General features: G+C 24.0%; 1 protein-coding gene across 1 annotated transcript in view; it reads right to left on the reverse strand.

Annotated features, from left to right (window-relative positions):
- Positions 1-25,870, reverse strand: part of LOC112593516 (frequenin-1) — a 117,807-nt gene that overhangs the window by 71,110 nt on the left and 20,827 nt on the right. Inside the window, exons 4-5 of the mRNA XM_025337928.1 lie at positions 17,996-18,044; positions 16,811-16,900 (exon numbers count right to left, since the gene is read on the reverse strand). Of these exons, the coding sequence (XP_025193713.1) occupies positions 16,811-16,900; positions 17,996-18,044 (139 nt within the window). The remainder of the gene's footprint in view (positions 1-16,810; positions 16,901-17,995; positions 18,045-25,870) is intronic.

Raw genomic sequence — 25,870 nt, forward strand, 5'->3', positions numbered from 1 at the left:
TAATTTTTAGAGATTCTAAGCGGAACGATGAATATACTGATTTTACAAAGTATGTATGCGAGTTTTTTCATATATATATATATATATATATATATATATATATATATATATATTGTGTAAACAAGATAAAACATTTAAAAATGCTTTGATTTTCAATTTTGAGTATAATTTGAATAGTAAATCGTATTTAGATTATACTTAAACAATGGAAAACTATAAATATTTGATATTTTTATGATAGTTTTTTAATCATATTCAAATTTTCAAAATACTTCAACTTTTTTGGAGTTTTTTAATGACATTTAAAATTCTAATTTTTTAATTTTACCTATTTTTATAAAATATATGAGTAAGACTGTTTTTACTTTGTAAAAGTACTTGGGAACTTAACACAAGATTTTACATAAGTTTTTTTTAAAGACAGCAAAAATATTTTTAATACATAGACATACATTATTTTGTAGTTAAAAATTTACAAAATGAGCAATTTTCATAGCTAAAGTTTTAAAGTTTAATATAAACCTCTTCAATGTGTTCATGCTAAAACAAAAAAATATAAATATATATATATTTATACACACACATTATTTTGTTTCATATAGACATTTTAATTTTAAAGTTGGATAAACTTAAATGTTTAAATTATAAATAACGATATTTATTGTTTTTTTAAGTAAAAAAATCTTTGTGAGTATATGACATTTTATGTATATTATTATATTTTATACACACAATGATATTTTTAAATTTAATGTTTTCGTAAAAAAAATACTTTAACCCACTGTATTAATAATTTTAAAATAAATTAATTTAAAAAAAAATATCATGAATATTATAAAATATACTTAGCAATACTAGCTGATAGACCAATTCTTCAAAGAGTTGTTTTTCGTAAATATTGATATATCATTTAATTTAAATTTAACACGTCTACTCTACATCTGCCATACACAGAGTAATACCTACTTTATCATATTTAAAAAAAAAAAAAAATATATATAACTCATGATAATTGTTTATGATTATACCTACTTATTTATTTATTACAAAAAATTTAAATAATTACCTTAGAGTTCCATTATAATACTTTAAATCATAATTATAATATCATATAATTTTTTTTTCTTTTTTACTTTATTAGTTTGGAATATTATATTATTATATCACTAAATTGTGTAAACAATAATTATATTGTTTTATAACGAAAAAAAAAATTGAAATGTATACATTTTAAGGAAAAATAAATTGAAGTAGAAGATAAACGTTAAGTAAGCAAAAGGAATTACATTTCAATTTATATAGACTTTTAAATTTTTATGTTTTAATTTGTTGGAATCAACATAAAATAAATCATATTTACCACTTAAAATTTTTCTTTATATGTTAAAACTTAATGTATTAATATAAACATTATTATTGGGTAAATAATACACACACACACGCACGTACGTACGTACGTAATAATAAGCAATGACTATAATAGAGAACAACATTTTTTGATAAATTGTTCTTTATACGTGTCAACAAGACAACGGTAATAGTTAACACTTTAGTACCTACTTATATTAATCAAATTATTTTAATTTAGTTTATAGTGCAATGACAAATGCATATAATATTCATGTAATTTAATTTTCTAGGAGTTATTCAAAATTTCATAATTACTGGTCTTTTATCTCAATATGAAATATTGTGTTTATTCGTAAAATAATCATAACACCGTTGCAACTATAGAATCACACGTTGTAAAATAATAATATTATGCTTTGTGGCTATATTTAGATGCCTATAATTTAATTTAAAGTCATAAGTATTGTTATAGTTACACCATTTATATAATTGTTATATTTTTTACAATTCTGTATGAAGGAAATAATCATTATTGTTTTTGAAAACACAAAATTAAACTGTGTTCATTAGTTACCTAAATATAAAGTAGGTATTATTTAATTAAACGCAGTTGCACGTGTAGTAAAGGAATCTAAAATACAATTGTTTGTGAATATAATACACATTTATATTTACACATTTATTGCTTCAGCTTAATATAGTGACCATGAATTAATTAAAACATAAATACTCTACTAATTTTAATTGTTATACTTATTATATTAATTATCATTGTTTATATATTTTATAATGTAAGTATTTTTATTTTTTGAATTCATTTTTGTGAAGAAACAAATGCAAATAAGGACCTAAAAATTTAAAACGTACATGTTTAACGAATAAAACAACTGGTTATGAAATAATATTTACAACTACAATTTTAAATAATTTGTAATTGATAAAAATAATATTATTTACTAAATTATATTTTATAATTAACGCAATAATCACATCAAATACTTTAGATTTGAAGCGGATCAAGATGACTGCTCGTTTTATATTATTAAGATTTTTTTTTCAGATATCACTGTACCAGTGTTTAGAAATCTTGAAACAATGGTAAAGCAAAAAACAATTGAAATGCGAATATTACTTAGTTTATTGAGAACTGTCAGCTAAATAGACAAAATGTAATACATTTATTGGTTAAATATACATCTAATTAGTATATTCCAGACACGATAAAAAGAAGATTACTATGCAAGTAAATAGTATTTATGTTTATTTGGTTTATTATTTAATATGGAAATAGAACATAACAACTTAAATAATATTTATTTTAATATGTTTACAGACACAGAAAGTAAAACATAAATAAAATATTTTAATTGAAGTATTTGTATTTAATTGTAAATATGTACGAATTATATAATGTTACAAATTTATCTACATACGATTACAAATAATCGTTAATTTTATATTTTTTTATGCTTTTGTTTTTTTGTTAACATTAATTCAAACATATAAATTATTATTGAATCATTTTAACTATTCAAAGCACTCTGGAATATAATAATTATCGTAATGTATTTTACTTTCAAACAATAAAATTCTAATAAAGCATGCACTCTGAAAGAAAAAATAATATATACATTTATGTAACAACATTTACTTTAGTTTAGTGTTGGACAAACAATTAATAAAGCTGATTAATTGAAAATAAATATATGCATATTTTTTTTATGTCATTTTACAATAAATGTAAAATACCTATTGCTATTTATGAATTTTTGATAAATTTGCAAATGGACTAAACAATTTAACAATATTTTTTATAGTTTAAACTTTATAATAAATCATTTAGTAATACCATTTAATTTATAACTTAAAAGTAAAATACTAGCAAGCTTTTAAAGTTATGTTGCGTACAGATTACGATTATAATAAATTAATGAATTTATAACTAATATTTATTAAAAAAAGAAAAAAGTTTAAAACATTTTAAAATATTTAATACATTATCATAGTATTATATTATCCTTTATAAAACTATACTATAATTTGACTATATTGTCTATTAAATGTGATCAAATATTAAATTAAGTAAACTTTTTATTTTATTTTTCCTTTTAATTTAATATTATATGTTCAATTTATTTTTTGTTTTTAGATCCATGTTTTTTTTTTTTTTTTTGATAAATTACATTATTTTGTCATCAATCAATTTTCCACTATTTATTTTATGACATTTAATAATTGGATACCTTTAAAAGTCTAAACATAATATTAATAATTTACACATTAATAATGTATATAAAAGTTTTCATCGAAAAAAATAACATAATTATTATATCACAAAAATAAAAAAATCGAATACAACACATACAAGTATACATAAAGATATAAGATTAGATAATAATAGAGGTAATATAAAATAAGTATTATCTGATACTTGTTATTTTAAAAACAATTAATGACAAAATTATCAATTTTAATTCAAAATATATGAACTAAAACTAATAAAGTTGCGGAATTATCAACTAAGATATCAAGTTGATACACAATATAACAAACAATCTAAGTAATTGATGTAAAAGTCTCAAAAATCGTACACACAATAATACGAATTTATTAAAAACAACGGTTTAACTCATCTAATATTTGCTATTGCAATAAAATCTTAAATACTACAATAAGATTCAACTCTTTTTTTTGCGTAAATCAAGAATATTTAGTGTACAAAATATTAATACTATTTACGATATCAAAAGCTACGAAAGGCATGAATAATAAACAAGAGTACAAACACAATGGGACATATACGCCACAATGGATATAAAACGATTTTTATATTATTATATATTTATATACGCATACCAAATATCTGTTTGTAAATCTAAAATAATATGATGCAATACAACAAAAATATGAAAACCCGTCAAAGTATAAAATTTTCCAAATAAAATCAAGTTGGCGTGAATCTAAAAAGAAATATTTTCTATTTAACTGTAGATAACTGGTTAGAACTTTATTGTTAGACTATTCTATTATACTAAATTAAAGTGATTTTAAAGTTACTTCCATTACTTCACTATGTTGTTCTGTTTTCTTGATATTCCAAAAATATTTAGTAACTAATTATTAAAATTTGAAAACTTTTGTTCCGGTCGATTGTATTAGGCAAAATATTGTACTGTATAACCTTATACCGTTTATTATGTTTATTTATCTACTCTTCAATGAAATGCTTATCTGATAATATTATTTTCAAGTATATAACAAGTATACAAAGTGCTACTATTAACAATTAACTAAATTATTGGTATAAGATGACACTCCAACAAGAATTCTTTTTGATACATCCTAACTAGGCCATATCCCGTTTTGTCATAATTTTATTTCACCGCATAATTTCTAAATTATTTTTATTTTAAAACATGGTTGTGAAAAGATTATGTTTCTACTGGAGGGATTTACTTATTAAAATGTCAATTCGTAAACTTTCGGTTTTACTTCTACTTCCTATAGAATAGCTAGGTAATTTATGACTAATTATTGAAAGTGAAAAACCTGAGAATAATCAAAAAGAAGAAGAATTTTTAAATTATTTTTTGAAATACAGTTATACGAACTAACACCTGGATTAAATCGATATATTTGAAACCACTTAAATAATATGATGAATAACTAGTGATTTAGAAGATTGGAATCATGCATTAAATAAAGCAGCTGATCAAAATATATATATATAATACATGATGAAAATAAAACAAAAAGGTTAAGGATTACATGTAATTTTTTCGACGTGAAAAAATTAAAAAAATTATCAATAAATATTTTAAGCTGTAAACAAAAAATTTGCTGTCTTAAGGAGAAAATCACAAAATCACAATAGATAAAATAAATTGATTATTTGAATAATATTAGTTATTTTATTAAACACAATGAGTAATTTTATTTTAATTAAAAAACTCGTTTATATGTTTGTTATTATTTTTATTATTATTATGAAATTATAAAGTTTTTTTTATTTATTACTTTATAAAAGATACCTAATAATGGTGTACGGAATTGTATATAAATACACAATACATAAATAAAATTATTTAGTATATAATTTGTGAAGATACTCTAAATTTAAATTCGGTGAAATGAAACAGAGGCGAAATGGGAGCTGACTATTCTAGCGGGTTAATGTAATAATAGTAATAATAATAAATACATAATACAGGCTTAATACAAATTTAATTTCTTTATGTTCATCACAAAATAAATTTATTATATTATTGTAATAACAGTGTTGAAATTAAAACTTTTTTTAATTATAAAGCTAAATTAATTAATAAACGATAGGTAACTAGTTACATATTTCTACGTATTATATTAATATTGGTAATAATAAATAAAAAATCAATAAAAATATTTAATATTATTAGGCTTAGTAAATCAAGACAAAATATCCATAGTTGATCGTTTTATTATACTTAATTTTATATTTTATTTTATTTAAAATAATTTTTATATTTTTGTAATTTTTTTATAATTGTGTCCTATACACATGTTATATAATAAGTATTCTCTAAAAAATGTTTATTTCAACTTTATGAACAACTGTTGTATTTTATACTTGATAATTCCAACAACAATTATAGTAATAAATTATATTGTATGCTTAGTGAATAGTAGTACTATAATATGAATTCATCGACATTGACTTACAAATATTTAGTAATACTATTATTGATTATCACGTTGGAAAAAAAATTAACATAGTCAAAAATTTTTGTTTTAAATTGTGCAAGTAGTTTCTAGAAACAAAAAGAAAAATACTCAATGTAAATGTGTTCATATTTTGTACAACGGATTAATAGTTTGACAGAAATTTCAATACATATTAGGTAATAGAACAGTTTATATTAAATAAATTATATACGACGACGGTATATTGAATTACAAAAAAAGACTTATGCTTTTTTTTTAAGCTTAAAACGAATTGAATACAAAAATTATTTTCTAACGCTACGAGTTAGTTGATTGAAACTCCCAAATGTCCCTGCAAAACTGTGAAGGAACATCAATGGAATTCAGTATGTCAATATCGTGGTAAATTGTGGGTTCACGTAAAAGGCACTCTACTTAACTCTTTCTCTGCCATTGGCGCACATATGCGTCAATGACAAACTATATTGATAGGCCATTGACGCATATGTGCGTTTATTTGTTTATATTATTATCAGATAATCTGATAGAAAAAATGATAACTGTTAAATTGTAGTATTTTCAAAAACGAATTAAACTACATCAAAAAAACATGGTACTATTCTTACAAAAGAAGTTACATGCATTTTAATATTTTGAAATATGCCAGGCTTCTCAAAATGTTGTTATCAGTTGTTATGTTTTTATAACTTGATATCAATATTCGTTGTTTTGAATATTTTGATCGTTAGATGTTCATCACGTATTCACGCACTCAGTATTTACTGTACACCTGAGTGACTACGTCTGTATTATTTGTTATACTTGTATATTTGTTGTTCTCTATTATTTTACCTACTACCATCCATATTATAAATGATGAAAGTATATTGACAAGTTTAGATGAAATTATAGCAAACGAGAAGTCGGACGATAAATTCATAAGTGATTTGTTCAGTAATTATTATTATTATTAAATAGTTATAGTATGTATTATATAAAATATATACCCTATAAAGCTATGTATTTCATTATTAGTATTACTTATATATTGTATTATCTATTTTGTATACCATTATGAAAAATTACTATACAACAGTTCATGATAACATATCGCACAAGGTATACCATGTTTATATATGCAGTAAATTGTTTATTTATTTATACTATGTATTTTACAGTTGGTTTCGATGAATCTGATGAAAAAAAAATGGCTTCAAAACAAGATATTGAAACTGCCCAAGGTGATGTTCACAAATACACTGTATTCCATAAAAATTATGCAGACTGCAGAGTATAAAACTATGTCAGATACTGAACAATCTGATACTGACGAAGAAACTGATATCAACTTTTCAATTTACTATTCTGTAATATTTCTAACAATGTTAAAATACAATAAGTTATCTTAGAACATAAAACGTGTTCACTAAATGCCAATTACCAAATAACAATAATGTAATTTATGAATATGGATAGGGAAAAATAAAAAAAATATACTTTTCATCTTTTTTTTGCCTCTTATAATTTCTATACTTAACAAAACTCTACTGATTTCTCGATAGAATAATAAATATAAGAATAATACGTACTATAATTTTGTATGAATTTAGATAGCTAAGGATAAAATTATTATAGACTTGAAAGTCCTATGACTGTAGTTATATTTCTGTTGGAATAAAACATTTGAATACAAAGATAAATCACAGTATTTGTTTGTATAACCGTTCTAAAAAGTGTTGAGATGAGAAAATGTCGTTTAAAATAATTTTATTACAATATTTTTTTTTTTGTTCTTTTTAGCATATCTCTTTGACTTAAAATTATATATAACTAAAATTATAACTATATTTGACTAAAATATTAAAATACTAACTAAAATTGATCTAATATTTTTTAAACATTAATTTTAGTCATTAGAACAGCTAATAAAATGTAAATTATATCGTTATAAAAAGCAATAATTTTATCATTTTTAAATAATAAGGCAAGTCAATTAATACTTAATTATGTTATTAGATTTTAGTTTCACGACGAAACATGATTGTTGCGTTAGATATATTATTTATTATTTTATTATGATACATTATTAAAATTTATGATTTACCTATTGACAAAATATATCATAAAAGTATTTACTCATATTATATTTGTTGATGATATAATTGTTGATTTAAAGATTAACTAAAAATTAAAAAGTTATAAATAAAATAAGTTTAAACAAACCTGAAACTTTTCCAAATAAGATATAAATTATTTGTTATTATTAACTGTAAAGGATTTACATGAACTGTTTTAATATAAATTAAATTTAGTTTTTATAGAACTTTAAAATTTTAAACAGCGTTTCCGGTAATAATTACATTTAGGGTTAAAGTTATTTATAAATTACAAATTATTAAAAATTATGCGTACTTTGAAAAATACAAATAATTATAATATCAATATTAATTAAAGTTTACATGAATCTCTATTATAACAAACTGTGTAGTAATAATTTATATAAAATTGTAATAAGTGCGTTATTTTGATATTTTTTCGATTCAAAAATTTAACTTTAAAAAAGGCAACTAATTTTTCTTTTTATTCTTTAAGAAAATGTAATTTCAAATGAATACATATAGGCCTGTTAACACTAGTTTTTTTTTAGATTATTCCTAAGTGGATAAAATGAGGTGAATAATTTGTCAACATTCCTTATTACGATTTTATAAAATAAAAGGCATTTTTCACGCTCCCTATTGACCGTTTTCTTTCCGGTGAAAAATTACGTTACTGGCTAGTAAATGGCAAGGGACTATATTATAGGACATGTATTTGAACAATTTGAATTTTTTATGTACATTGAGACGTGACAAAGTCGAAAACCCGAATTATAGTTTAACTGAAAATCAAAAGCGTGTATTTACTTTTAGTTTAGTTAAATGAAAATATATTTAATTTTTTTTTATTTATTCGATGAAATTATCATACATAGGTAATTAATGATTATTATAATAATTATTAAATCATTTTTATAAATATACAAAAAATATATTTAAATGTTAAATATAACTGATGTACAGTATCATTCGTTCATCGAATAATGTATCCTAGAATTGTTTGCATTAGTGTAGAAGACTTTACATTTGAATTACATTTCATGACGTTGAGGATTTCATGTATACAAGAACCTGTAGCTACCGGTGGTTCTCAAACTTAGTTACCCTCTCAATATAGCCTATAGCACAAAGTTTAATTAAAGTTCTGAACTAGGGAATGAACTTGGGGTGAACTACATATTATTTTATTTTTGATTTAATGAAAAAAAAAACTAGTTTCCATAGTTAAATTACATTAAAAACAATCTTCCTTGATTAAATCTTTCAAATTATAATATTACTATTTAAAAATAAAATATTAATATTAATATACCATATTATTTTTTGCCATTTTTACGTTTACGTAAATTTATTGGAAACGGGCACAAATACTATAAAAATGTTCTGTCTTTAAAGTAAAATATATGAAATTAATCCAAAGTATATAAATATAAAATATATTAAATCGTTTAATCGAACTAATGTTTATGTTGGTTTAATTGTTTTGTTAAAATTAACTTTTAACTAATCGAAAACATAAGTACTAGAGGCGTGGCAAAAAAAAAAAAATAATAATATTTTTATATCATGAAAAAAATTATATTACACGTGTTAAATCGTTTTGTATTGGAAGCTAATATTTCAAATATTCCATTTGCTTGTCCTTTTTTTTCTGGTTTGCACAGTACTATTAAATTATATTCAAATAGCAAATGAATAAAAAAAAAAACTGTAAAATATATATACATCATGGTATATACATTATGAAAATAATCCTAATGCTTACATTTTTTCATGAAAAAATATAAAGAGCGAATTCAGATGAAAAATGCGAATGAAAATTAATTATTAAAATGAAATATTTTATCTATAAAATAAAATATTACTAATGCAAATGCAGTGAATTACTGTTTTGATTTTCTAAATCAGATGCAAATCAAATTAAATATTTGAATTAAAAAAAAAAAAAATTACCTTTAACATTAAATAAACAATATAGTTTTATAAAATAATAAATTAAAACTTAATTGTTTATACATTATAATTTAGAACATAGGCACACCACAACTAAAAAGAATAAAAATGTCACGTTTTCTTTTGACTCTTAATCTAACTATCATTTAATAAAACGGAGTTTAAAAAATGCCATTTAAAATTGTTTACATTTTTAAACTAATTACATATATTAAAACAAAATCTTTATTAACGGTTATATAATAATACTCTGTAGAGCAAACTTTAAAACAATAGTTTATTTAATGTTAGCTGTTGTTTCAAGACTTTTGACGGAAAACTATTTGAATTTCTTGATTTTTATCCTAATTCAGTTTATATAGTATGGGAGGAGACAGATGTTCAGGACAAGTTTTGGAGTCGTTTTAAAGAAAAAAAACAGTAGTTGCTAAGCTGACTATATGAAGAAAAAGTAGTGTTACAGATAAAACGAAAAAGATTTTAAATTAAGATGTTTATATTGATAATATCAATACCAACTAAGAATAGTCAATTTTTTATTTGTTTTGGACGTGATCAAAATTAGTTAACATCGTAAATGTCAAATACATGATCCAAAAACACAAAATATCTAATTTTTTTTTAGTTTTGCTAATTTATTTAACCCACATTCTTAACTTTTATCAGACCCGATGTTAATAAGTTATGAGTATACCTCAGTATTAAATATATCTCTGTAATGAGTGAGTTTAATTTTAATTCAATAATAAATAATTAAATACTAAACATTACTCTAACCGGAAATGATACGTCAAACCTCTAATTTCGAAGATGTTTTATAATAAGTTAATATTAATATAAGTAATTATTTATCAATTAGCTGCCTCTTGCATTCCGTCGCCCATACAAAATTCATCCGTTTAAGTCATTTCAGAGAAATGTGAAGCCTTACTTATAATATATGAACATTATGTAAATTTGAATAATTTTCATTGTAAATAAATTATAAAAAACAAAGAAAAACTGAAAATCATTTCCGTGTCAGTCATATTTTTATTTATGCTAAAAAAGTAAAATATGCACAAAAAATACATGTATAATCTTAATAGTAATAGAAATAAAGTTTATTTTTATATTATCCTAATGTGAATTAATAAATAATTTTTTTTTCATCAATTTCTAATATGTATAAATTAATAAACTTTATGGTTTACCAACTCGAAAATAAATACGCAATATATAATAAGCCATTTGAAAAACATGGATTTACTAAATCTAACCTACAAATGCCATTGTTTTACCTATGATGACTTATATTCATTGCGAATGCTAGGCTAATAGTATAATTGAAAATTGTGGGCATCAAAATTGAATGGATGAGTCTGAAGAGCTTGTTAGGATACGTGGTAGGAGAACAACTTTACGCTAAAACTTGCAGTTCAAAATAATAGCAACAAAAATATTTCCTACGACTTTTTCGTAAACTTTGATAAATCATTGCAAATTAGATGCAATTAAATTCAAAAATAAAATGTTTGTTTAACTATGATAATTTTTAAAGCTGGTAAATCCAATGAAATTAAGAATTTAAATAGGATAGTTGACTGCTTTGTTAGGATCAACAACAATATCAATCACTTTAAATGACATCTTATTGTCAAGAAATTACTGTTGTATTTTGAAATTAAAATAATTAACATCAATATTTATCTAGCCAAAATAACTCACGCATGATTAATGCAATTATTGCGCATATCTGAAAAAGTTTTCAATCAAAAAATCTTTCGTGGCTATGATGTTGCAACAATTACCTGGCAATTCGATGGATTGTATATTTCCATAAACTAAAATTTTTCGATTATCAATGTTAAGCAACTGTTTGAAGAATGACCGTGTCAATTGATCGTTTTGCAGTTGAACATGCATATTAAGGGGTATTATATTAACATTTCGCCAAAGATATGATTTTTTAAACATGCGTTAATTCCGTCCACACGTGTAGCGCGTTAGGTCGCGTAACGACTGTCTAATTACACCGGACAACAGCAGTAGAACGCCACCGAAAATCTGGTTAATACCAGACAATAATTCATTGAGATCTTTCATTGTTCTATTGAGAATTCCGAGTGAATACTTGTTGGCTATTGTGCATTCATTTCAAACAATAATTTAGTATTTTTAAAAAATCTTTAGCCACGCCAAGTTGTTTCTTTATGTGGTACATTATATTTGAATTTGGATGAACGTTCAATGGCAACTTAAGTGTTGAATTTTCAGGTCATCCACTATTAAACACAGAGTTGCTGCAATAACTGATGAAGCGATTGCCAATAATATTATTTTATAGACAAATGTGTGAATAAATTAGATGAAAAATGTATTGCCAGAGTCACCTGGTGAGTCCAAAAAAACGAATCCGCTTTGTTGTACTGCACTTGACAAATTAATTAAATCGTATATGTTTTTTTTTTTTTTTTTGTTTGTTCGGCAGTAATCAGTTTCTCATTATTTACAACAAAAGTAATCAAAGAAGCTGCATCTAATTGTTGTTCGCACTGAACATCACTGTTAATGATATCTATATTTAGGCAGTTTGGCTATGACGTATTAAAATAAATGAGTGGTATATTCAAAATGAGATTGCAAATATCCTTTATCTTTATTAACGTCTCGTTATAATTTCCGGTGAAAAATCAATATTAGGATTTTGAACTACGAACCGAATGTGATGCAGACTCTCATCACTCATTTAATTTTTATATTTGTCCCAGTAAACAGAAGATAAAAACAGAAAACATAATATATTCAACATTAAAGTGAATAATTGGTGAACTTTATGAAGATAAGAACTCAATACTGCATCTGAAAATGTGAGATCCTAATGGTTATCATCGTCCAACAAATAAATTTTGTGATACACATTATGGTACGTATTGCACAAAATACCAGAGTCTGTTCGTGAATATTGGAATGACGTCAATCCAGGAACATCAGCTAACAACAAACGTAAGAAGAACTTTTTCTGCTTTGAATAGATTACGTATAACTGGCCTCATATAGTTCCCATAAATATGTCTTAACACCCTTAATGTCCTCGGATCAGAACGCCCCCTTTCGTGGGTCCTAGTTTTTTGACTGTTTATTTTACATGAAAAATTGTGGAACATCATTATACTTTAATGTCCTAGCAAGTTTACCGAAAATATCTGGTCGATCACATAATTTCAAAATGCAATTAGTATAGTTTTTGAGACTATTAACGCTTGCGTTGTAAAACAGCCTCTTTGATAAATTAATATCCTGCCCATTTTCAAGATTTATAGCCAAATATATTGCAGTCTTTTTCACGTATGGGTAAACTCAAAATGCGACAAACTGCTTCAATATTGCTAATGAGTCAGCCCATTCGACAACGCGTTATTTTATCGTTGTTATTTATAATTTGAACTAAAACTATAGCCATATCGCTGCCATTATAAACGTATTTGCAAATTTATTTCATAGACTTTACCAAACTTCAGAATTCTACGTTTATGTGTGCTTTGTACGTTTTGCATATCAATGGAAAATTTGGAACTACCCAGTGATTGTCAACATCAACCGTTCCACTGTTTGACATGCGCAATTGATATGATTGAACACCATTGTCAGTGTCTCTACGACGATACACAATAAATAATCATCGATAATAGTATAATATAATTTATACACTCTTTTGTGAAACGTTTTACACATTTTCTATTGTCTATGTATAGCGCAATCATATTTAGAGCACCGCACAGACCATGGATTATGTTAGCAGTAACAATAATGTCAAACAACTCTTGATCAATATTCCTTTCCGGAGTTTCTGCTGAAACAGTTTTATCAATTTTGTCTAGTTGTGCTCTTTTGATCAACTAATTAAAAATATGTTTGTATAGCAAATCTCATGTTTGCCATTCAACAGAATATACCCAGAAAGGTGTTTCATTGAATACAGAGTGATGTGTAACTAAGTTCGTCATCGATTTTAATTTTTGTTTGAAGACACGTGCAATAATATTGTGGTGTTGCATTGCTGCTTGAACTGACATTAACGAAATTTTAATTTTATTCCAATTTGTATTGTAAATAAATGTAATGAACAAATCTGATTTTCGGTACGCGTGTACGATAGACGTGGCGTCTTGAATATATTCTTGCATAATAAGACGCGAACTACCAATAAATTATGATGGAAAGATATATGCGATTCCGATGTCATTGATATTAGTTGTTCTACGTTACCGAAAACAGCATCACGCAAATTAATGTACTCCTTGGAATATTCACCGATTCAACTTTGTATTTGAATGCATAGTAATTTTGGTATTCTTTGTTAATAGCGTCGATCATAATTTGAAAATGTGACAAATAGTCAATGCCCAACTCGACATACTATTCGATTGCAAGACAGAGAAGTTATGCATGCGCAAGGGCACCCATATGGTGGGAGACAAGGAAGGGACATGTCCCCCCTGAAAAATTTTGAAAAATAGTTTACACAAGATCTACAATGAGTGAAGATGGACTTGATGGATTATGTATGATAAGCGTACATAGGGAAAAAATTGATGATAAAACGAATGAATACATATAACAAGTATTAAATATATTTGATGTTAAAAAAAGAAATTTTAAATTTTTATTTGTAAATTAATATTTTAATAAATGTATGTTATTAATCAAATAAAAATTCAATAAATAATTTTTATGGTTAATTGGTTAAATTATTATTATTTCATAATCTTCCAGTTTGATATATAAAATATATTAGTATAATGTTAAATTTTAAACCCCTTCCTATCTCATGGATAAAATTAAAATTTTGTCCTCCCTTTGAGAATTTTTTTATGGGCGCTCTTGTGCATGTATCACTGTCTTGAAAGAGTTCGTTACGTTACTTTTGACTTTCATTTTTGCACGTGTTTGCAACCCGGTTTCTTAAATTTACATTATCCATCAATCGATATTCTATTGTTTTTTCTTAACCAACGGGTTAGGTTAGATATTTATGAATTCCGTGTACGTCAACCAATAGTTTTTCCTTTTCCATAAATACGTGACATTGCTTTTTTTTTTTATTTTAAATTCTTTAAAAACCAATACTATACAACTATTGTAATAAAAAAAATCTATTATTTTAAGAATGACCCAATGCCATAATATATAATTTCTTAACCTAATTTCAGCGCCACCTATCGGTTGGGTTCAATTGTGAATCTAAATCATTCAGGATCCACTCAAACACAAACAATTTTATCAAAATTGACCTATCCGTTTAGGAAGAATTCAATAATAGACATACATACGTACTCAAAAATTATTTAATGTGTAAAGATTATTATTAATCATTGTAATAGTAATACGGTAGGGTAGGGTAAAGTAATTTTTGTTTAATACATGACATAATTAATTATTATATTAATACGATATATGAGGAAACAATAAAACATAAGCATGATATTTTAACAAGAGGCTACCTATTTAAATGATAGAGATTATGTACACACTCACTCAACTTCAATTAACTTCCATTCAATGTTAAGCACAAAAGAAAAATTAATTACAAATTATGTATTTTTGAAATTTTCTATTGAATACATTTCAATTATACAAACTACTTTTAATAGTTCGTTATGAATAAAAATAATTTGAATGAAAATTACAAACAAAATATATTAATGATTTAATTTCAGGCTTTTCTAGTATATAATGGAATATTGTATAACGTATTATGTTTGGTTTTAAATTGGTTATAATGTTCATTATATATTAGCTAACATAATAAATAAAATAAATTAATAACTAATAAGTAATTCCAGGAAGAACTGATTATTATTAATAACTTTTACCATGATATAAAATCTATGTGAAATATATTTATAAAAAATATTAATATAAGAACCTTGCATTAGATTATTTTCTTTGATATATATGACTATAGCTTCATTAAAGGATGGGTTTGATGTATTTCGAACTTGGTTTTGTCAGTTAATTGACTTATTCATTTTTAAAAATATGTATAGCTAGATAAAGATTTTTAGTGATATTATTATCATTGATTTTTATAATATCAGCATCTAAGGCCAATAGTTCTAATAATATAATATATTTTATTGTTTATAGTTTACATTTCATTTAAATTGAATTATATGATTCAGTTTCCTTTAAAAAATTTAAAAATAATATAAAGATCAAGACGTTTTAGTGCTCTACTAATTGTTGTGATGTGTGGTGTTTAAAGTTTTTCAGATTTTTAACATTTATTTAATATGTACTTGATGAACGACAAGATTATCTATTCCATATTATTCACATGTGAATAGATCACCATGAAGTGGTTGTGTTATAAATGTGTGGTCGAATCAAAGATGATTTAAAATTATTTCGTTTTAATAGGTATTACTATTGTTTCAGGCTTAGGGTTCAATAGAGTTTTGATGAAAATGTTTGTAAAGAGATCACAAATATTGTTTATGCATAGTCAGTGTGAGTCTGGCTCATAATATGACCCCAGAAAAAAAATTTAATGGACCTCTATAAACTTAAGAAAAATTTAACTGCCTTTTAAGTTTTAATGCTTTGCAATAAAATTATTTTATTTATAGTTTAAAAAAAAATAATTTTTCATAGTGATTAAAATGCATATTTTATAAATTTATAGAAATTTTCCTCTATTTGTTATGAAAGGATTACAATATTATATTTTATAATAATAAACTTACTTTATTTTCGTCAAACACTCTGAATACAAGTGATGCAAATTTTGTTGGATCACCTTGCGGGAAAAACTGTCTGTATATTTTTATAAATCCCTGAAAATAAATAATATTTTTGTGAAAATTAAGTCTAAAAACTATTGTTCATTTTACATTAAAAAAAAAAAAAAATTATTGAAATCATACTTTTAGTTCAAATGAAAATATGTTTCACATATAGAAATTGTTTAATATAAATATAAAAATATGAATTTTATTGTTATTGCTATTTTATTATTTTACAATATGAACTTCCAAGAATATTAGCTTAATATTAAAATATTAAATATCTTGCCATACATATTACATTTGTCGTTCTTCTGATTTGGGAATAATTTAATTGTTTAAACTTCTAAATATCAAATTAAATGGTGGATTCTATCTAACTGTAACCGGTTGTAAACTTTATACAATAACACGATGATATTTTTAAAAGAAAACTTTCTTTCCTGTGATAATAAAATTAAATAATAATAACCATGTGTTTTTGTTCTTGTGTGTAACTAACGGCAACCAAAAATAAACAAAACAATTTTATTTTCGTATTTTATTGACAAAGTGCACACTGCACATGTATGCCAACATACTAATAGAGGGGTTGGATTCCGAGATAAAAAGTATCTTTAACTGGGTAGATCACTATTTGCGAAGTCCTACCTTCCTATGAAATTTCTGTAAAAACAGGTTTAGTCATTTCATTGGTTAACTAGACATTAGATATTTGTATAAATAATAAGCACTTTTTTAATTTTATTTTACTGTTAGTATAAATTAGTATAAATTATTAAAATAAAGAATAAATTATAATTGAAAATTAATATCATTTCAATAGTCCAACTATAAATTACAATTTTTTATATTGCCCAAAAAACTTTAATTAATTCAGTCTAAATAACTAAAATTTATGATTTTTTTTTGTTTTGTTAAAATAAGTGAATATTTTGAACATATTTTAAACAATGGAAATTTTCTTTTTTGTTTGAAATGTAATAGATTTTAAGAAGAAATAATAAATTTGTGTCTGTTGTTTAATAATAAAAAATATAAAAAATAAGAATTTGATTTTATGTATAAATTAAGAGTAATTTAACAATTAAGAAAAAATAATGGAAAGAATTACTATTTGGCATAATTATTAATTTAAAAACTTACTTGTTCCGTCAGTAGTCCATTTGGGCAATCTTTTAAAAAACCTTTGTGCCTATTAACATAACAAACAAATAGATTAAGTATATACTGCATAATGTGTACATAAATGTTCAGATTAAATCTATTATATTTACTTATTCATACAATTTTAAAAATTGTTAAATAAATGATTGGTTAAAAAATTATAGATAGGTAGTTCATATTATTACTCTAATATAATCTGTAACATACTAACACGACAAATTGGATATTATGCCTACTTAAAGTTTTATTATTTTTGGTCTAACCACGAAAAATTCTATTTCTATGTATGTCATTTGTGGGTCATATTTCAGCGACCATTATGCAAACTTAAAATTTACCTATACCACATGCAACGAAGTCTATAATCAACTACACTTTTGCAATGTTTACATACTACCAATTTCGGTTATTGCTTATTGGTTATTAAAGTAGCTCACAAAAAAAGAGAGATGAGGATACAAATATTATAAATATTGAACAATTTAAAAATTAAATTTTCATACTTACCAGTGTATTTTTTTTATTTTTTTTATCAGTTTTATAAATAGTACTCCTAATATTTATTTCGCGTGACATACCATAATATTGTATACATTTTTGTGACCTCCTCGTCATTGATTTCTAAATATAAATTGACATTTGAATTATTGCCCGAAAAACTATTGTACACATGATATAAAAATACCTATTGATAAATTCTTATTGCGTAAATACGTAAATTAAGATAAAAAAAATATTAAATACACATAAATTAAAACGATTTTTCTTATTATATTATGTATATATAATATATAATATAGATTATCTTTGATAGCTGTGGCTATTTTATTTTAAACTAGTAGGCATGTGTATTAATATTTATTTTCTATCTGTAGTGAAATGGTATACAATATAACGTAAAAGCTATAATACTTAAATAAATCATTTATATTAATTCCATACAACAAAATATCAACTCTACGTGTTCATAATGATATATCTCGCATTTAAAATTACTAAATGCCTACAATATTATAAAACAGTAATAATTGATAAACTTTTTTTCATCATTATTACAATATTTTGCTATTTGCTTTCACCTCCTGTTTTGAGTTTGATGTTTTAAATTGAATTTATCAAATATCACCCTATTCTAGAATTTTAGAAAATATCTATTGAAAAGCAACAATTTTTTTTTATTTTCCTCTGTAAAAATTAGTTGTTTTAATTTATAAACAATTATTAATAACGATTCCACGTCAATTACAGGTAATACTTGTCACTTCATTAGTTCAATATACTACGCAATACATATAGTTTTACGAATTATACGATTAAAATATTTAAAAAACATGACCTGCCGTATATATATACTCTCAATAAAAAATGCATTAACAATTTAAATATTTAGTGTTTTGATATATTTATAAGAAAAAAAACTTTTTAACTTGAGAATAAAGATATACCTACCTAAAGATTGTAAATACGCATTTATATTTTATAAAGTACGCTTTTATAAGGTACTATGTTTTTCTAAAAATTCAATAAAGGTCATAAACGCATATGCAAGTATTTTGAAACACACAATGTCAATTTATGTTGTACCTCTGAATAATCTGCAGTGGAAAGGTTCTGATTATAAGCCTATGCGATCATCCTGGGATATTTTATTATTATTATTATTATTATTATTATTGTAAATTTTACTAACCTTAGCAAAATAAAATAACCATTTTTTAAACTATATTCTCATTTTGTTAAACCATTTTCTATTAAGTTATGAAACATATTGTGTATTGATTAAATTCTAATACGAGTATATAATAACGAATAAAATTATTTTATATTAAAATAAAATATAATATACTTAAAAATATTCTAATACAGTAAAGAGTAAATTTAATAGCCAATGAACCATAATAAGGTTCAACAAGTATATTAATCAAACAGGGTTTTTAGTAATGCACATCGCTATTTGAATTAATGTGTTTAACTAATGCTTTATTTGTAAAGGGTACATTATTAAAACTTAATAAAGATACAGTTGGGATTGGAATAAAACATAATGATCTGACTTACTTGCCCTTGTTAACTATATTTAAATAATATGTTACTAGGGAAATTTATGTTCACAGTATGTATTTTAAACTAAATAAAACAATAAAAGTAATAGTTGACTAGTCAAACTTTAAATTGGAAACAACTAAACTATTAACTATATATCATAACTCGTAAATATTACCAGAACTAGGTTTTTCAATCAAAATTATCTATGATTAAAAAAATAATTATTAAATTCACAAATAATTTTAATTTTATGTATACATTTTATTTATCATAAACAATAATAATTTGTTCATAAATATTAAATAATTGTTTAATATTATTATTATTATTATTATTATTTTAATATTTTATACCAAAAAATTAGTAAATCGAACCCTAATTACTTATAATTAAAAAAAAAAAAGATGTGAAATTCTTACGAATTTTAATGAAAACCTGAGTAAAAAATAGGGGTTCAATAATAAAAAATATAGAGAACTCCTATCCTATTCAAGATTGTCAACTAATCGGCATAATTTACATAATTACGTGTTTATGACTTGATGAGTTCGTCAATCATGTTCTACCAAATTTTAAAAACATAAAAATTTAACTAAAAATCCAATTAATTTGTTAATGTAAGTATCTAAATATTTTTTATGTACGTAACAAATTAATTGTATTTAATAAAAACCAACTTTTTAACAATTTTATCAAAAAAATAAATAAATAAATAATACATTTAATCATGTTTAAAAATTAAACCAGATCTGATAAATAAAACTATTATGATTAAAATTGAATCCTAAATAAAAATAAAAGTATCATTATTAAAAATCTGAATCATAAATAACAAATGAACGCTCTATATGATTTAAAAAAATAATCATGCATAACAAATAAATATTTCATGGATATACTATTAATCGAATAATTTAAAGAAGAATAATTTATACATTTTTATTTTTATTCGTATGATTTTTACCAATTTAAGGATTAGCTAAAATAGTGATTAAATAGCTATTTTTCATACAACTGTTTTAATTTATTTAAAATTATAATTGAATGTACAAATTTGTAAGTAGGCCATAAATATAATATTATACGCGTTTGTATACCTACAGCAAAATTGCACAATATTTTCTAAAACCTAAAACTAAACACTACAAAATTTATGAATGATGAGCTAAATACAGAAAATATTAAGCAAGTTTCTCAATAATGCAGTTAGATTAAAAACTTATTAAGTAGTTAACCTTAAAATATTAAATTAACGAAATAAGCCAATGTATTCTCAGTTCCCAAGAGATTCAGGAAAACTTCAAGAACTCTGGATTGGAAATATCCACTTAAATGTGATCTCGAAAACGCATTGTTCTAAGGGTAGTGGTGTTTCGTGTACATACTATTCTAGACACGTTCCTTAAGTTTTGTAAAGAATAATTAAATCATAGTGACACATATACATATCTTTAAACAAAAATAAAAATATTATTGTATTACGTAAAATTAAAAAGGGCTACAAACATAGTATAAATACAGTTTTTTCCTGACTTTTATAGTTAACTGATTTTCCTATATTAAAATTATACAACTAGGTGATAAACTTAAAACAAATATATTTAATTTCGCTAGAGCTAAAATATTTATAGTTAATAAGATTCATATTTATGATAAACGATAGTTTATTGTGATTTTTTGATAGACAAAATAATAGCTGCCAAGCATTAAATATTAAATTACCGGAAAAATTGAAAAAAAAACAGTTTGAAAATTCCAAATATATAAGGTTATATTAATAATAAACTCCGTCAACAGGTGATTGTAACCTTACAATTATATATATTTGTTAAAAAAAAAAAACCATAAAATTAATTATTGTAATATAAATGATCTCTGTATGAATATTGTGGTACTCTACTGGTATGTGTTTATTTTACTCATTTAAACTTAAAACTACATGGATAATATTCACTTAATATAATTAGTATCGAGTCAACAAAATATTAAAATCATATAAATATACTAGTTGTAAAATAAACATTTTTTTTTTTTTTTTAATTATTAGACAATTTACAATCTATAATTAAAAGTTACAACAAACATAATATAAGCGTGAATAAAAATAAATAATATAAATGTCCTGAAATTTTGAGGAGAGTAGCTGCCTAGCAGTGACACTCAGAAATCGTAAAAAAAAATTCAATAGGATAAATTATAGTTTTCCACAAAATTAAATAACTCGGAGACGGCTAAAATATAAATAATTTTTTGACAACCAACTTAAATAAAAGTTGACTGATTATAACACTTATATAATATCAACTTCAAAAGATACTACAGGCGTTCCGGCTATGTAGTACTAATATTATAACAATACTGCTCAGCAAAATATACAAAATAAGTAGTTGTTTAATTGTTTGAGGTGGAATTACTCGTAGTTGTGGCGATCAATTTTTGTAGCAGTGTTGATTCAATTAATTGTACAATATACATAAGCCATAGATTCAGAAATGTATAACATTATATAATATTATTATATTTTATCCACTTTCAATTGAAACAAAGGTGTTTTTATATTAGATTAAGTTATATTTTTAATTAACACTATTAATAAATTATCATGAAATTTACTAATAGGTTAGGTATACGTTTTCCACTAAAATTTATAAGACTTCATCTAAATTACATTAAATTTAGTTTGAAACTGTGGTCGAGAGTATCGTGCTAATTTTAGCAAAACCACAGTTGTATACTACTTTATTTGTATCAATTAACATTATACTTAGAATCACTACAATACACACAATGTATCAAAATACTATAGAAGTGTAAAGTTAGCTTAGCGAAAATATCAACTATGTTCAATATCAATAGTAAGAGTAAAAATTGAAGATAAGAGTATAAAACAACATAATATTTTATAATCATTATTTTTTTTATTATTATTTAGCATGCTACAAAAAAAAAACCCGTAACGACTGTACTAAAATTATTTTTAACTTCTAAATAATCCTATTTAATATATTAATCAGTTCAATTAATAATTATTTATGTAATAGTCAATGGTTTGACAATGATGATTTAGAACGAAGTAATTAGGTATCATTTCTGAGTTTCTGACCAATTCTTTTTTATATTTTATAGCTGAATTTTCTATTTTGGCTTCGTAGTATCTAATTTATAGTCAACTCAAAAATTTTCTAATAAATTGTAAAATTTTTATTTGAAACAATATTTTTTTAGCTGTAGTGATTGAATTAGCTAATAGTACCTTTTCTTACATGTAATAACTAGATGTATAACAAATATGAAAAAAGTTTATTTTTGATTTGGACCCACAAATGTTTAAATGTGAGGAATATAGATGAGGCTATCAAATAATATGTACCATACTTAACAAAGCAATCAGATTAAATATTACAAACTAATAATTACATTAAACGATTAGACTATAATACTTTTATCATTAATATAGGTGTATTTATAAATTAAATTATAAATTACCAACAGTAAATGGGCTACCGTTCTAAAAATTAGTTTAAGAGATAAAGATAATCCAGAAATATAACTATACTATAGGCTATAGACGTATGTAGGCTTTGATCGCAGCGTATGTGGCTGATAAAATATGCACACTAAAATTCTAATGAATGTCCTTAAATTAATGTTTATAGTAGGGGCATTAATTTTAAAATCAATGGTAAGGGTCGGTAAATAAATTCTATGGTGGTCCAGATAATTTGAAAAACAATTTTTGGAGGGACAGAAAAAATTGAAATATTAGTTAATAATTGATAATAAACAATGAACGCCATCGTCATCTTGAAGTATATCATGAAAATAGATCAAATATCTTTTATAAACGGAAAACAACATTAAAACATTATTTTTGGATTTTTGGCAGTCCAATTATTTCCCTTGCTTAAAGTATTGGTTAAAATATGTATGATAAACATTTCTATTATCATTGCTTTTTACTTTCAAAAGAATAACAGGTATTTCAATTTTTTTTTCTGTATTAAAAATTAAAAACATATTTTTATAAAAGCTTTATGTAAATATATTATATACATGAAAAATACATAATTATTTCATAATTCTTGTCACATGACATTAAGCTGTAAACGTATAAATTGTATACGTTTAATAGATCTACCTACAAAATATTTTATTATTTTTTATTTCCCAGAAGTGTTATTTTGTAGGACTTATTCATATTATGTCCTCTAAAAAAAACCATCTGCCCCTAGAGTATGCAAGTGCATGGTTGCATATCTTGTGCGAACATTTTTAAACTACACATTTATGCACAAACGGAAATTAAAGCTGTAAATTCCAGTATGAGGGTCATAAAATGTACCTGAATTGAATTGAGAAACAAATCAAAATTGTGAGGCTTAAAAAAATTTCATAGTCTTGGTATTGTTGTATAGGATGATTCGCGGTCATTTCCTTAATTGAAACTCGCTCCACTGTTACTCTTAGAGCGCGTTCCTATGAAGTGTTCCAAAACTCGTGATCTAAATTTTTTAGAGGTTAGTTTAGTATCAATCATACAGTGGACGAACAAAGAGCGCACGTTTTCCGTAAAAGCCTACTTTTCCTTCGGCTGTTCAGTCATCGCAATTCAGCGTGCATTCAGATAAAAATTTAATATTATGCGTGCAGATCATGTGTCTGAACAAAAATCGATATGTTTGTAGGTGGGCACGTTCAAGGATACTGTTAGTATGAATAAAAAACATAATTAACCGTTCACAACCGCCAAAGTACCTGGAAACATCGAAAGGGTAAGGATGGCGCTTTTTAAATCCCCTAAGCGACCTGTACACAAACATTCAGCTGCTTTAAGGATTTCCAACTCCACATTGAGACGAATTCTTCATGAAGTACTCAATTTTCATCCATATAAATTGTCGGTGATGCAACAACTAAATCTACACGATTAAATTGTATGGAAAAATGCATATGAAATGTTTCTCGAAAACCAGCGCATTTATCTTAGAAGCGATACTCAGAGGCCAACGCGTTCGCTAGATTTAATCCCATGTGATTTTTTTCTGTGTGGCTGCCTTAAATCTATATTTTACACGGATTGTCCAAAGATCCTTCGTTATCTGAAGAGCAATATTCGTGCTGCTAATGCCGAGATAGACACAGAATTGCTAAAAAAAGTAGACAGTAATTTTAAATTTCAGCTAGCTCAGCACATTTACGAAGACGATGGCCATCTTCAAAATTTCGTTTTTAAAACCTAATAAAATAAAACTTTAAATATACCCTTGTACCCAAAAAAAAAAAAAAATTAAATCAATATTACCAATAATTTTTGTGTTATGGGTATCACCCTGTAATGTTAATGATAGGTACATTAATGGCGTTATTGATATTTCATAGGGAGGTTAATCCTTCGCGGTAAATAGTGCAACAACAAAACAATTGCGAAAAATTGTCAGGCGATGAAAAAACGGTAACGACAAATCAACTACGGTAAAATTTCCGGGTTCGTTAGTAATTGTCGAGCATCAGAATTCAAAGAAATCTTTTAATTATTATATTAACTATAACATATGTGATGTAATATGTCTTACACTTGATTTTATTTTTACACACGCAAAAAAAAAATAGCAATGTAGATTTTTTTACACATTTTTAATTTAAAGAAAACCTATATATAAAAAAAAAATGTGTAAATATATCAGTGTGTAGTAATTTGTTTGTGTTAATGAAAATTAGAAAATTTAAATACAAATCACCCTAACCTAAATACGTCACTATACTTTAGTACTCTATGTCTGGCATTATTTTTACCGTCCAAATAAATGA

The sequence above is a fragment of the Melanaphis sacchari genome, unplaced genomic scaffold, assembly GCF_002803265.2.
Source record: "Melanaphis sacchari strain LSU unplaced genomic scaffold, SCAv2.0 Contig0_pilon_pilon, whole genome shotgun sequence".
Taxonomy (NCBI): Eukaryota; Metazoa; Arthropoda; class Insecta; order Hemiptera; family Aphididae; genus Melanaphis; species Melanaphis sacchari.